Source organism: Triticum urartu, chromosome 6A (genome assembly GCF_056163025.1).
Source record: "Triticum urartu cultivar PI428250 chromosome 6A, HENAU_Tu73, whole genome shotgun sequence".
NCBI classification, from domain to species: domain Eukaryota; kingdom Viridiplantae; phylum Streptophyta; class Magnoliopsida; order Poales; family Poaceae; genus Triticum; species Triticum urartu.
The window spans coordinates 564,273,582-564,285,503 of record NC_141878.1 but is presented as its reverse complement, the minus strand read 5'-3'; the positions used below and the strand labels follow the sequence as shown (position 1 = coordinate 564,285,503).

The following is an 11,922-nucleotide window of genomic DNA, read 5'->3' as shown; positions in this document are numbered from 1 at the left end:
TCGAGCGGGACAGTGAGATAGCCGGAGAGCTGGTGGCCGCGCTGCAGATAGGACACGGAGGCGTGGAGGCTCGGAGATTGGGTGAGATGGGGATTGGCTCCGGGGTGACGAGATGAGGGGGCGGCCTCTGGCCATTGGTTCTGGTTCCCTCTCGGGATGCCGCCAAATCCCCTGAGCCCCGTCGCTCTCCCCCGTGGCCAGCGCGCCCGCCCGCCCGCCCGCGCGTACACTGCACTGCGGTGCAGCTGGGGACGCTCTGCGCCATTGGTTTCGTACCGTCCAGACCTTCTCTACTGACTGGAGTTTACTAGCACTTCAGTCATTGAAGGTTTGGAAACCTCTGTCAGTACGGTTCAAGTAACGCCCGGATGAATCTATGATGAATTTATTACTGTGCTTTCTCACCTTGTATTTAGCCTGATACAATTTTGACATCACTAGTTCTTTTAATCGAAAGAAGGAGAAGAAGAAGACATCACTAGTAGTTCTTGGATCCAACATTTTCGTGGCGTACGTTATTCGTACACGGATGGCGGTAAAAGAACTCTCACCCGCGTTCTAGAGCCCCTCCAGGCGCCGTGAATGGAAAACCTGCAAGTGGATAATTATGCGCCATGAGTTTTTTCAGATAAACAAAAGTTGCTCCAGAAGAACCGGCGAAATACATGTCATCGCACATGAGAAAGTAGAATTAACAAAAAACACCATTCTTTTCGCCATATCAGCTCGTTTCTAATGTTAGCCACTAATCACTTGCACAGACACATGAAACTGCACGCACACACTCATAAAAACTTCACCATTTGGCCGACAGAAGACTCGTGCCCAGTCTCCCCTGCTCTCTGTAACCACAACATTTTGCATCCACTATTCCTCTTTTATTCCCAGACTGGAGTAATCTCAACATTCTATCCACTATTCATATTCACTCGCTCGCTCCCTTTGCTGCGCTCTTGTCCTCTTCCCACTCCGCCTGCGCCTTCAACTTCAGGTTCACAGAGCCAGTGGAAGCTGTTCAGCTCAGCTCAGCTAGCTAGCTCGTAGCAGCATCTAGGCGCTGCTATATATCACCTTATCCTCTCTCTAGCCCACCTCTCTCGCTCGCTCGCTCGCTCCCTCGCTCGCCCGCTCGCTATCTCCTCTCCTCTTCACCATCTAAATGCCAAGAGCACGGTAGCTACCTTGAGAAGTTCAGATTCTCATTCCGTTGGGAATTTCGGGATAGAAACTGCAAGCGAGCCGTCGAGGTTTGTGGAAGCAGCAGCAGCAAGCTAGCGTTGCGAGGGCCGGGCGGGCGGCATGGCGCCCAAGGCGGGGAAGGCCAAGCCCAAGGCCAAGGGCGACAAGAAGAAGAAGGAAGAGAAAGGTGCGTGCGTGCGCTAGTTGTAAACTTGATTCTCCTACTCTGTAGAATTCAAATCTTTGCTGAATTGCAAGTTCAGAAGATGATGAGTTTTTGCCGATTTTCAATCGGTTCTGAATGATTTTGTTTGTGAATGAACGTACGTGTAAACTGATGCAGTTCTGCCGACGGTGCTGGACGTGACCGTGGAGGCGCCGGACTACACCCACCTCACGCTCAAGGTGAGAGGACCGACCGCCCCGCCCCGCCTGGCTAAGCTTATCTTCTTCCCTCCACGAGGTTTTACGTGGGGAGAGGAGAGCTCCATCAGTTACGGCCCACGCGATATATACGCCTTTGGCATTTTCTTATCTTCCTTTTGCGCCTGCGGCCGTGCATTCCTACCGTTTGTCCTTCTTCCGCTATGCACAACAATCTCATCACGTGCTTAGAATTCACGCTCGTATTTACACGTTCACACAAAAAAAAACCACGGAAAGATTTAAATTCGGGGCACAAACTCTGCCAAACTCTCTGTAAAAAGGAGCTCCCAAATTTCAAAACAAAATGGTCCACAAAACAACATCCGTGCCATGCATGCCAGGTGGAACACCGTACAATTGGAGCAGGTTAATTAGAGGTCCAAGTGACTTCCGAAACATTTTTGCTTAGTTTTGACCCAGTTTACTAAATTAACCGAGCAACTCTCTTTTTGCTTATTCCCGCAAAAAAAACCTCTTCTGCTTAATGGATGGATTGATGAAACAAACTTTTTGCCTCGGTTTAAACAAAATCACCATCGGAGTAATAATAAGCTAGTAAGAGAAATGAGTATTGTAACAGCAACTGATGAGCAACCAATGCATATGCGCCTTCTTGCACTTTCAGGGCATATCGACGGACAGGATCCTCGACGTGCGGAAGCTCCTGGCCGTCCACGTGGACACCTGCCACATCACCAGCTTCTCCCTCTGCCACGAGGTACACGTCACAGACCCGAGCGGCTGAAAACTGCTTCAGAGTTCGAGCCAGCTGACAGGCTGTACTTGTTACGTGGGCACAAATGCAGGTCCGTGGGCCCCAGCTCAAGGACACGGTGGAAATCGCCGCCCTCAAGCCCTGCCACCTCAGCATCGTCGAAGGTAAGGACGAACCCGCGAATAGCGCGTACGTCGAGGGCCAAATCGCAAAAACCGCGCGCTGACACGCTCCGTCTCGCAATGGCGCCGCAGAGGAGTACACGGAGGAGCTCGCCGTCGCGCACGTCCGCCGGCTGCTCGACGTCGTCGCCTGCACCACCGCGTTCGGGGTCAAGAAGCCCGAGCAGAAGCTCGCGCCCGCCACCGATGCGGCCGCCGAGGCCGCCAAGCCAGGCTCGCCCGGCGCCGTGGTCGCCGGTGGCGGCGGCGGCGAGGAGCCCATGTACCCGCCGCCGAAGCTGGGGGAGTTCTACGACTTCTTCTCCTTCTCCCACCTCTCGCCGCCGATCCAGTGTAAGTGCCAGTGCTAGTCATTTTCTTCTTCTCTCTGTATTTCTCTAGCACATTTCGTACAGGAATGAGTAGTAGGTTCGAGTTGTATTTGGAGAACAAAATTCTGTTAGGGTTTTCCATTAATGTGATTGTGATCCATTGCAGACATCAGAAGGTCGACGCGCCCGTTCGTCGATGACAAGAGAGAGGAGGACTTCTTCCAGATCGATGTGAGGTTCCTACTGAATATTGTTACTGATTCGATGATAATATACAACAGTGGCAACTAATAGTAGCTACTGTCTACTCTTATGTCAACTGTGTTGAATGTACCAGTAGATTTAGCTCGTCATATGAAAATTGTAGCCATGAGTAATTCAGTGTTGTCAGTATCACTGTAATGTCTAATGGTGCCAAGGTTTTCAGCGTAGCTGTATAGTATCAGTTGCAGTTATAGTTCGCTGCCTTGTATGTTCTTGAAAAAAAAAAAGTTCGCTGACTTCGCTTGAGTTTGGTGCCGGTACTCAGGTGAGGGTTTGTAACGGGAAGCCAGTGACGATCGTGGCATCCCGAGCTGGATTCTATCCGTCAGGGAAGCGAGCACTCATTAACCACTCCCTTGTTGGGTTGTTGCAGCAGACGAACCGTGGATTTGAGGCAGTAAGTAAAATATTGAGCTTGTTTACTTTATTTCTTATCAATGGTTGATCATTAATATGGAAAATGTGTTCCAAATCTGCAGGCTTACAAGGCTCTTATGAAGGCTTTTGTTGAGCACAACAAGGTGAGATTCGCTAATGCTTGGTTTCTAACCAAAAATAATAATAATTAATCAGATGTGCTTCAACATGTTACACTTTCAGAATTTGAACCAATATTTTTGGGCAAGTGGGGGCGTATGCTAGTTTGCATCTAAAATAGAATTCACAACTGCAATTTGGAAGTTTGAAGTTTGCTCTTTAATTCTCATTTCTTTCCAGTTTGGAAATCTTCCTTACGGATTCCGGTCAAACACTTGGGTCGTTCCCCCTGTTGTTGCGGATTCACCATCAGTGTTCCCACCCCTTCCAACAGAAGATGAAACTTGGGGTGGCAATGGGGGTGGCCTGGGAAGAGATGGGAAGCATGACCATAGACCGTGGGTGAAAGAATTTGCCATCCTTGCTGCAATGCCTTGTAAAACAGCTGAGGAAAGGCAAGTCCGAGACAGGAAGGCATTCCTACTCCATAGCTTGTTTGTAGATGTTGGTGTCCTTAAAGCTATTGCAGCTATCCAGAATTTGATCCCCGATGACAAGAGTTCACATGAAAAAACAAATGGCACAGCAAGTTCAGTTCCGCACACACAACAAATTGGGGATATGAAAATAACGGTAACAAAAGACAAAGCAGATGCAAGTTCTAAGTCAGATGTTAAGTTAGATGGAAGTCAGGCTCCAGGAGTATCTTTTGATGAGCTTGCTAAGAGGAACCTGCTGAAGGGAATCACTGCTGATGAGAGTGCAACAGTACATGTAAGATCTTTTCTTCGATACAGACGATTACAGGATGCTTATATTTATTTTTTCTGTTAACTAAAGAAGTATTTCAACTGGTCTACAGGATACTGCTACTCTTGGTGTGGTTGTTGTGAAGCATTGTGGGTATACAGCTGTTGTCCAAGTTCCATTGGATGCTCAACTGACAACCGTTGTTCCAGCGCAGCAGGACATTCACATTGAAGACCAGCCGGAGGGAGGTAGCAATGCTCTCAACGTCAACAGGTTAGTACTGGGAACATTTACATGGTGTACGGTTATTTTCTTGTGTTTATTTAACAACATGAGTTCGCCCAATACCAATTCCAAGTCATTTACTTCAGCTCCCGTGCACTTGGTCCTTTTTTATTTTATTTTTCTGCCACTGTATTGGTTAGATAAAACCAGCAATGACCGCTTTTCCCTTTGTCAGCTTAAGGATGCTGCTTCAGAAGTCATGTGTTCAGTCACCTGGAGCAGTTCAGCGGTTGCACAGTTCTGATCCTGAAGAGAACGAGGCTACCACAAATTTTGTCCGGAAAATAATTACAGATAGCATGCAGAATCTTGAAGGTGAGGCTCCAAGAGAAACAAGACCAATCAGATGGGAGCTTGGTGCTTGCTGGGTACAGCATCTACAGAATCAAACTTCTGAGAAGGCCGATGGTAAGAAAAGCGACGAGTCTAAGGATGTTCCTACAGTAAAAGGCCTGGGAAAACAATTTGGTCAGCTTAAGGAGATCAAGAAGAAGTCAGATGACAAGAGTGGAAAGAGTGCGTCCACAAAAGATAGTACTTCGCCAAATACAAACGATGCACATTCAGACAACACTGCCAGCACAAAGGAGGATAAAGAGGCTATTCTGCAGAAAGCGCTAACAGAAGCTGCTTTCCAAAGACTAAAAGAATCTGAGACTGGACTTCATGCTAAGGTTTTTCCCTCATCATGTTGGCATTGGAGTTTCCTTAAATATTTTCAGGCAACATCACACCAAGTAGATGTCCAAACGAAATTTTACATTAGTCCACGGGTGACCTTGCTGTGACTCAACTATCATTGTAGTTAGTTTGTTCATAAATTATGTTTCTCCCTAGCCCCTCATCAGTTAGTGAAGAATTTGCCCATTTGTTGATTGTTCTGTTGCTACAGGAAACATACTGATATGGTACTCTATGTCGGTGGCTTTTATGTCTCTCAACACGCTCTTCCCATTCTTTAACGTTATAGTATGCTTTACGATCAGATGTTTTTGTGCAGTCCCCCGATGAATTGATTGAGATGGCATACAAATATTATGATGATACTGCCCTACCAAAATTGGTAATATACTGTACTCATGTAGCAGCTACAATAACGTATTACGGGTGGCACATTATTTTGACTGTCATCCTTATCCTGTTATCAGGTAGCAGACTTTGGCTCACTTGAGCTTTCTCCTGTTGATGGAAGGACATTGACAGATTTCATGCACACCAGAGGCCTCCAGATGCGCTCACTGGGACAAGTGGTACATACTATGTAGTTCGGTCAAGTTCAAGAACATATCTTCATCTATCTGAATAAATAAAAGAACATAAAACATCTTATAAAAATCACAACTGAAGCACTCTTTTATTTTGCTGTGTTTCAGGTTGAGCTTTCTGATAAGCTCCCGCATATACAGTCACTGTGTATACACGAGATGGTAGTTCGAGCATTTAAGCACATAGTTCGTGCAGTTATTGCAGCTGTCGATGATATAAATGACATGGCTCAATCAGTTGCATCATGTTTAAATATATTGCTGGGACCATTTCCAGAAGAAAATAATGATGTCAAGTGCGGAGAGGATCATAATCTCAGGCAGAAGTGGTTGGAGGTCTTTTTGATGAAGAGATTCGGCTTGGCATGGAAAGACGAATATAGCCTTGATCTAAGAAAGTATGCCATTCTTCGTGGCCTCTGCCATAAGGTAATAGTTTAGATGTCACAATAACTTGTTATTTTTAGGTTCAACGATTCTGATTATTCCTGTTCACTCCTGGAACCATGATTCCAATAGGTAGGACTTGAGCTAGTTACTAAAGACTACGACATGGATACACCACATGCATTCAGAAAGTCTGATATCATCAGTATTGTTCCCATCTACAAGGTAAATTTTAAACTTATGAAAACTGCAAATGCCTGAGAAATGCATAAATAATTAATGGTTATTAACCATGATCTATTATCTGCAGCATGTTGCATGCTCATCAGCAGATGGCCGCACCCTGTTGGAGTCATCCAAGACTTTCCTGGACAAAGGAAAACTTGAGGATGCTGTTAACTACGGCACAAAGGTATCCTGATCATACTATTACATCCATACGTTATGATTTCTTAAACACTACGCTAACTACTTCATACAATCTGGACATGACTGTATATGATGGTGCAGGCTCTTGCAAAACTGGTTGCTGTTTGTGGTCCGTATCATAGAATGACCGCAGGAGCATACAGCCTCTTGGCAGTAGTGCTTTATCATACTGGGGACTTCAACCAGGTACCAAAATTTTGGGACCTTGCTGCTAGTTCTCTTTCACAGTATTCAGTAACACTGCCTAGCCTAATTTACATGAGCATTAGCTTATGTACAAACATTGTTAATTCAAGGAATCACACTAGGATTCTAATTTTTTTGGGGGTATTATAATTGGAACAAATGCAGAATCATTTTGGCAACACTGAAATGTGATGATCATGTGGGATCTGTAGATCATAAGCTGCTTTAGTGTAACAAATGCAATAATATTGCTCATCTGAGTGACCTGGAGCTGTCATGCACTTGTCACACGTTTAGCTTTTTAATGCATATAACTATCTGTTAGTATCCCCTGTTGCGCTGTGTTGTGGAGCTGGCTTTATAATTCTTGTTGCTCTTTGGACCAGGCAACTATCTATCAACAGAAGGCTTTAGATATTAACGAGAGGGAACTTGGACTTGATCACCCAGATACTATGAAAAGCTATGGAGATCTTGCTGTTTTCTACTATCGCCTGCAACATACAGAATTAGCACTAAAGTAAGTGCATGCTGTAATTTATTGAAATTGCATGCTTAGTAGTTTGTTTTTGTCTCAGTTACCTATAATTTGTGTATTCTTCTTCCTGTGTTAACAACCTTATGTTCTGATTTGTATATTTCAGGTATGTGAATCGTGCCCTATATCTTTTGCACCTGACATGTGGCCCGTCTCACCCTAATACTGCTGCAACTTACATCAACGTTGCTATGATGGAAGAAGGGTTGGGTAATGTCCATGTAGCACTCCGTTACCTGCATGAGGCGCTAAAATGTAACCAACGGCTGCTTGGTGTTGATCACATACAGGTATGCAACTCAACGTCCTCTTGTGTTTCAGTGTGACTGTATGTTGCGCTCTGGCACATACACTAGTGCCCACTTACAAGGCTACACTGAAAGCTCATCTTTATTGACAGACGGCTGCTAGTTATCATGCTATTGCTATTGCTTTGTCTTTAATGGAAGCATACTCGTTGAGTGTCCAACATGAAAAAACCACTCTACGAATACTTCAATCAAAGCTCGGATCAGAAGATCTTCGGACACAGGTAATCAGAAATAAAATGCTTCTGATGGTGAATTCTTCCACTTAGTCTTCAGTTTTTTTCCCCAATAATCTGCCTTTCTCATAGCAACAAGGAAATCTGATGACCCATATTTTCCACAGGATGCTGCTGCCTGGCTGGAATACTTTGAGTCCAAGGCACTAGAGCAGCAGGAAGCAGCACGCAACGGTACTCCAAAGCCTGATGCTTCAATAGCAAGCAGAGGCCATCTGAGGTAGACGACATAATAGCTTGTGATAGCTAAATATTTTCATTGAAGAGATGGCAAAGATTTTTTTTTTGAGTCGGTTTGCTAGTGAACATCAATATTGTGTGTCAACATGGATTCTCAATAAAGTTTAATAGAAGTGATGACCTGATCCAAAGTGGAAACTTTTATCTTTATAGCTGTTCGGTTGGAGACAGTGCAAAAGGAAGAGAGTCTACTGAAAAATCTAAATGCATGGCTGTATTTACTGAATAATCAATTTTGAATACTGCCTGCTTCTTCAGTATGGATCTTATATTGTCCTTTTGTCAGTGTATCAGATCTTCTAGATTATATCAATCCAGATGATGAGCTCAAGGCTAAGGAAATGCAAAAGAAACAAGCCCGTGCTAAGGTAAGTTCATCATCAGGACCTTTCTATATGTTGTCTTATCTCTCTAGTGGTCATCCTCATGCATTTACATTATGTATCGTAGATAAAAGGTCGTATCGGGCAAAACCCATCTGAATTAGCCGATGATGAAGATCAAAGGAGCCCTCCACCTAACAGTGACCGTTCATCAACTGAGAAGGAAAACTCTGAAGTCAAAGAGAAATTAACTGAGAAGAAAAATTCTCAAGTCAAAGAGAATGGAACCATTGTTGAGCATGTGAAAGTGAAACTGGAAGAGGAAAAACCAGGTAACACTGTGGTCCACATGCCTCAAGATGACTATACTGAAGAGAACATATCTGAGGAGGGGTGGCAAGAGGCTGTTCCAAAGGGACGTACCACGGGGAATCGCAAAACTGGTGCAAGTGTGAGGAGGCCAAACCTGTCAAAGATCAGTACAAATGCCATCAATAATAGTGAGAATGGAAGATACAAAGGCAGAGTTCCATCCAACTCTTCCCCTCGAGTTTCACCTAATGAGGCTGCAGCTTCTGTTGCTTCCAGCCCTCTTGCAAAGAAATTGGCGAAGAGTTCGAGCTTCAATTCCAAAGCAGGTAATCCTACTATCTCATCAAACAGTGGGGAGAATTCACCCAAACCTAAATCCATGGCAGCAAGCTTAGCCACCACCCCTGCAGCTGCCAAGGTGATGCCATCTGCAGCACCAATTGTCAGTCAAACAGTAAGGAAGTCACTGTCATACAAGGAAGTGGCAATAGCTGCACCAGGAACTCTTGCCAAAGCGTTGAATGATGTGCATACAGAGCAAAAGGATGCAACTGAACCAGCTGTAAATATTGAAAGTGCCAAGGCTCCCAAAGAAAGCAATGTTCGCCCTTCTGAAGAGAAAAATGGGGCAATACAAGTGTCACCAAAGGATAATAATTTGCAAGTATCAAAAGCAACAGATGAGCACAAATCTCCCAGTTCTGATACTGAACAAGCCAATGGTTTGGTAGGATCAAATCAAGCTGAGAAGACCTCAGATTCAGCAGAGACATCTACAGAGAAGAACCAATCACCAGCAGCACTAGCGGACGTCCCAAATGAAGAAGCAGCAACTTTGACTGAGGCAAATGATTCTTCCTCCAATGATGATGAAAGAGGTCCAGGAGAGGATAATCAAGAACAGCTGTCTAGTGGGGCCGAAAATGAGAAATCTTCACCATCTGGAAGTGAAAAGAATGATTCACCAGTAGAAGGTGCGAAAGAGACAGCCAGTAAACTTAATGCTGCCGCTGCTCCATTCAGTCCAGCCACCGTGCCAGCTTTTGGTTCAATGGCCGTACCAGGTTTCAGAGAACACGGAGGACTATTGCCATCACCAGCCAATGTGCCCCCAATGCTGGCCATCCCTCTCCGTAAGCACCCTCACCAGTCTGCAACCGCAAGGGTCCCTTATGGTCCACGTCTAGCCGGAGGGTTCAACAGATCAGGGCACCGGGTGCCTCGTAACAAGCCTGTGTTGCCGAGTGGTGAAGTTCTTCCAGAGGCAGCCACATCCCCTAAAGTGATGAATCCTCATGCAGCGGAGTTTGTGCCAGGTCAATCTCGAAGTCCTGATGGCCATCCATCATCTCCTAATGAACCTCTGGCATCGCCAGCTGGTATTCAAGCATCACAGGATGGGCTTCCATCATCTCCAGATAGTACTGTCGAGTCACCCAAGACTGCTTCCCCACAAGTGTCTGAAACTAGTGAGACTTGTCCTGAAGGAAATGATACATCTAGTGGAATTGATGTTGAAGCTGAGACTGAGAGCAAGAACACGTTGGAGAAGAACAACCATGTGGAATGTGAGGACAGTGAAGTGAAGCCTGATGAAACTATAGTTTCTGGAGGTGCTGAAGTTGATGCAACGGCCCCGATAGATGCTCAAGATGATGCTTCAGCCCCAAAAGATGCTCCAGATGATTCAAGCGTGACTGAAAAGCCGAAGTCCTGGGCTGATTACAGTGATGGAGAAGTCGAGGCCGTTCAGGTTGCGAGCTGAGAAAAGGTGGTCTTCTCAGCCTCTCAGGTAGTTACAGGAAGTTTTATTCATACACAGATGAGCCCTCCTTACGGGCTATAAAAGTATGCTAATGCAAACTGACACGCTGCTGTTTTTGCTGAAAGGAGGAGATGCTGGTTTTCTCGTTAGAGAATTAGTTGCTTTCTGATCTATTTCATGGTTTCTAGTACCTATTTGTTTCTGCCGCCCTGCACGGCTGCACCGGTGCTATGGTATTGCAAGGGTTCGCATTGCCATGGAACTTTAAAGGTCTTCCGAGTGTCCAACTGTCATCATAGTGACCTTGTTTCAGCTTGCTTTGTCATTGCAAAGGAGCTTGTGAAGATCAGAGAGGTGGTAAACACGCCATCGTTCCCCACATTTTGCTCGGCGTTTTCATTTCCTTTGTCGATGAACTGGACACACTGCCGACTTGACATCTTTGTATGTAGTTATTTCTTTTGAATTTTGATAAATTAGACTGTTGTAAAGAAAATCGATACTTCCCTGAGCAGGAAGTTTGTATCAAGTGTCCCTGTAATCAGGTTGTTGCTTTTTGGACAATTTTGCTTGTACAAGAATCCATGAGACGCCGATCCATTTTGTGATTATTACTCAATTCAATTCTATTCGAAGAATAAACATGCCAGTGACACTCTGCTTCAGCAACTAAAACAAAAGGATAGCAGCATTGTGTCAATGAAAAAGACCAATTATCTTTTGTACAACGACTGAGAGAAAAGGATCATTGAGTCTATCAAGAAGGCCAATGGGTCTCTGCTGCAGCGACTTGCTGGAAAAGATAGTGCCATTGGGTCTATCAAAAATATCAATGGTGAGAAGAATAATATCATCAAAAAGCTCCCAGCTTAGGGTGGGATAATTCACTACATATTGAATCTTCAATGACAATGCAGCTTCAGCATATAGTTACTGAGCTGGACATAACTCTTCTTAATGTGCAGAACATTTGCGAGTATCTTGACCAGAACACAGTTCTTGCTACTGAATATCTGCAGTTCACTGGCACATATCCATAGGATCCAGAACCAAGTTTCCCTGATGATGAAGAGTTGCCATCCACGGGCTATGGAAGCCCTGAACATGTACCTTATATGAGGAGCTCTCTAGATGAGGAGATCTTTTTGACAGTGAGGTCAAGTGCTCTGCGGAGGTCCCACGATGATCACCGATTCTACATTACCACCTCATCATCATGACTATCTGAATGATCGTTTGGTACTTCCAGTTAACCATCTTAGTATATGTAACCTCCGTGCATTTGCTTTCTGATGAGATGCAATCGATGCCCTACTATGCAGCACCTCCTCCTATACTAGACTT

At 44.9% G+C, this 11,922-nt stretch overlaps 1 protein-coding gene across 2 annotated transcripts; it reads left to right on the top strand.

Moving 5' to 3' along the window:
* Window positions 1-1,033: 1,033 nt before the first annotated feature.
* On the top strand, window positions 1,034-11,189 carry LOC125515075 (Tetratricopeptide repeat (TPR)-like superfamily protein). 2 transcript variants are annotated; one of them, XM_087528845.1, is made up of 24 exons: window positions 1,035-1,366; window positions 1,523-1,584; window positions 2,231-2,323; window positions 2,412-2,484; window positions 2,575-2,835; window positions 2,980-3,049; window positions 3,348-3,474; window positions 3,557-3,598; window positions 3,795-4,328; window positions 4,417-4,577; window positions 4,765-5,263; window positions 5,590-5,652; window positions 5,738-5,839; window positions 5,963-6,283; window positions 6,374-6,466; window positions 6,552-6,653; window positions 6,752-6,856; window positions 7,243-7,376; window positions 7,501-7,684; window positions 7,795-7,926; window positions 8,046-8,158; window positions 8,465-8,546; window positions 8,629-10,605; window positions 10,704-11,189. In XM_087528845.1, the coding sequence occupies exons 1-23, from the start codon at window positions 1,300-1,302 to the stop codon at window positions 10,576-10,578; spliced, it is 5,370 nt and encodes a 1,789-aa protein (XP_087384971.1). In that variant the 5' UTR covers window positions 1,035-1,299; the 3' UTR covers window positions 10,579-10,605; window positions 10,704-11,189. The 2 variants fall into 2 exon arrangements, with proteins under 2 accessions (XP_087384970.1, XP_087384971.1); XM_087528844.1 differs by having other exon boundaries at window positions 1,034-1,366; window positions 8,629-11,189.
* Window positions 11,190-11,922: the final 733 nt, after the last annotated feature.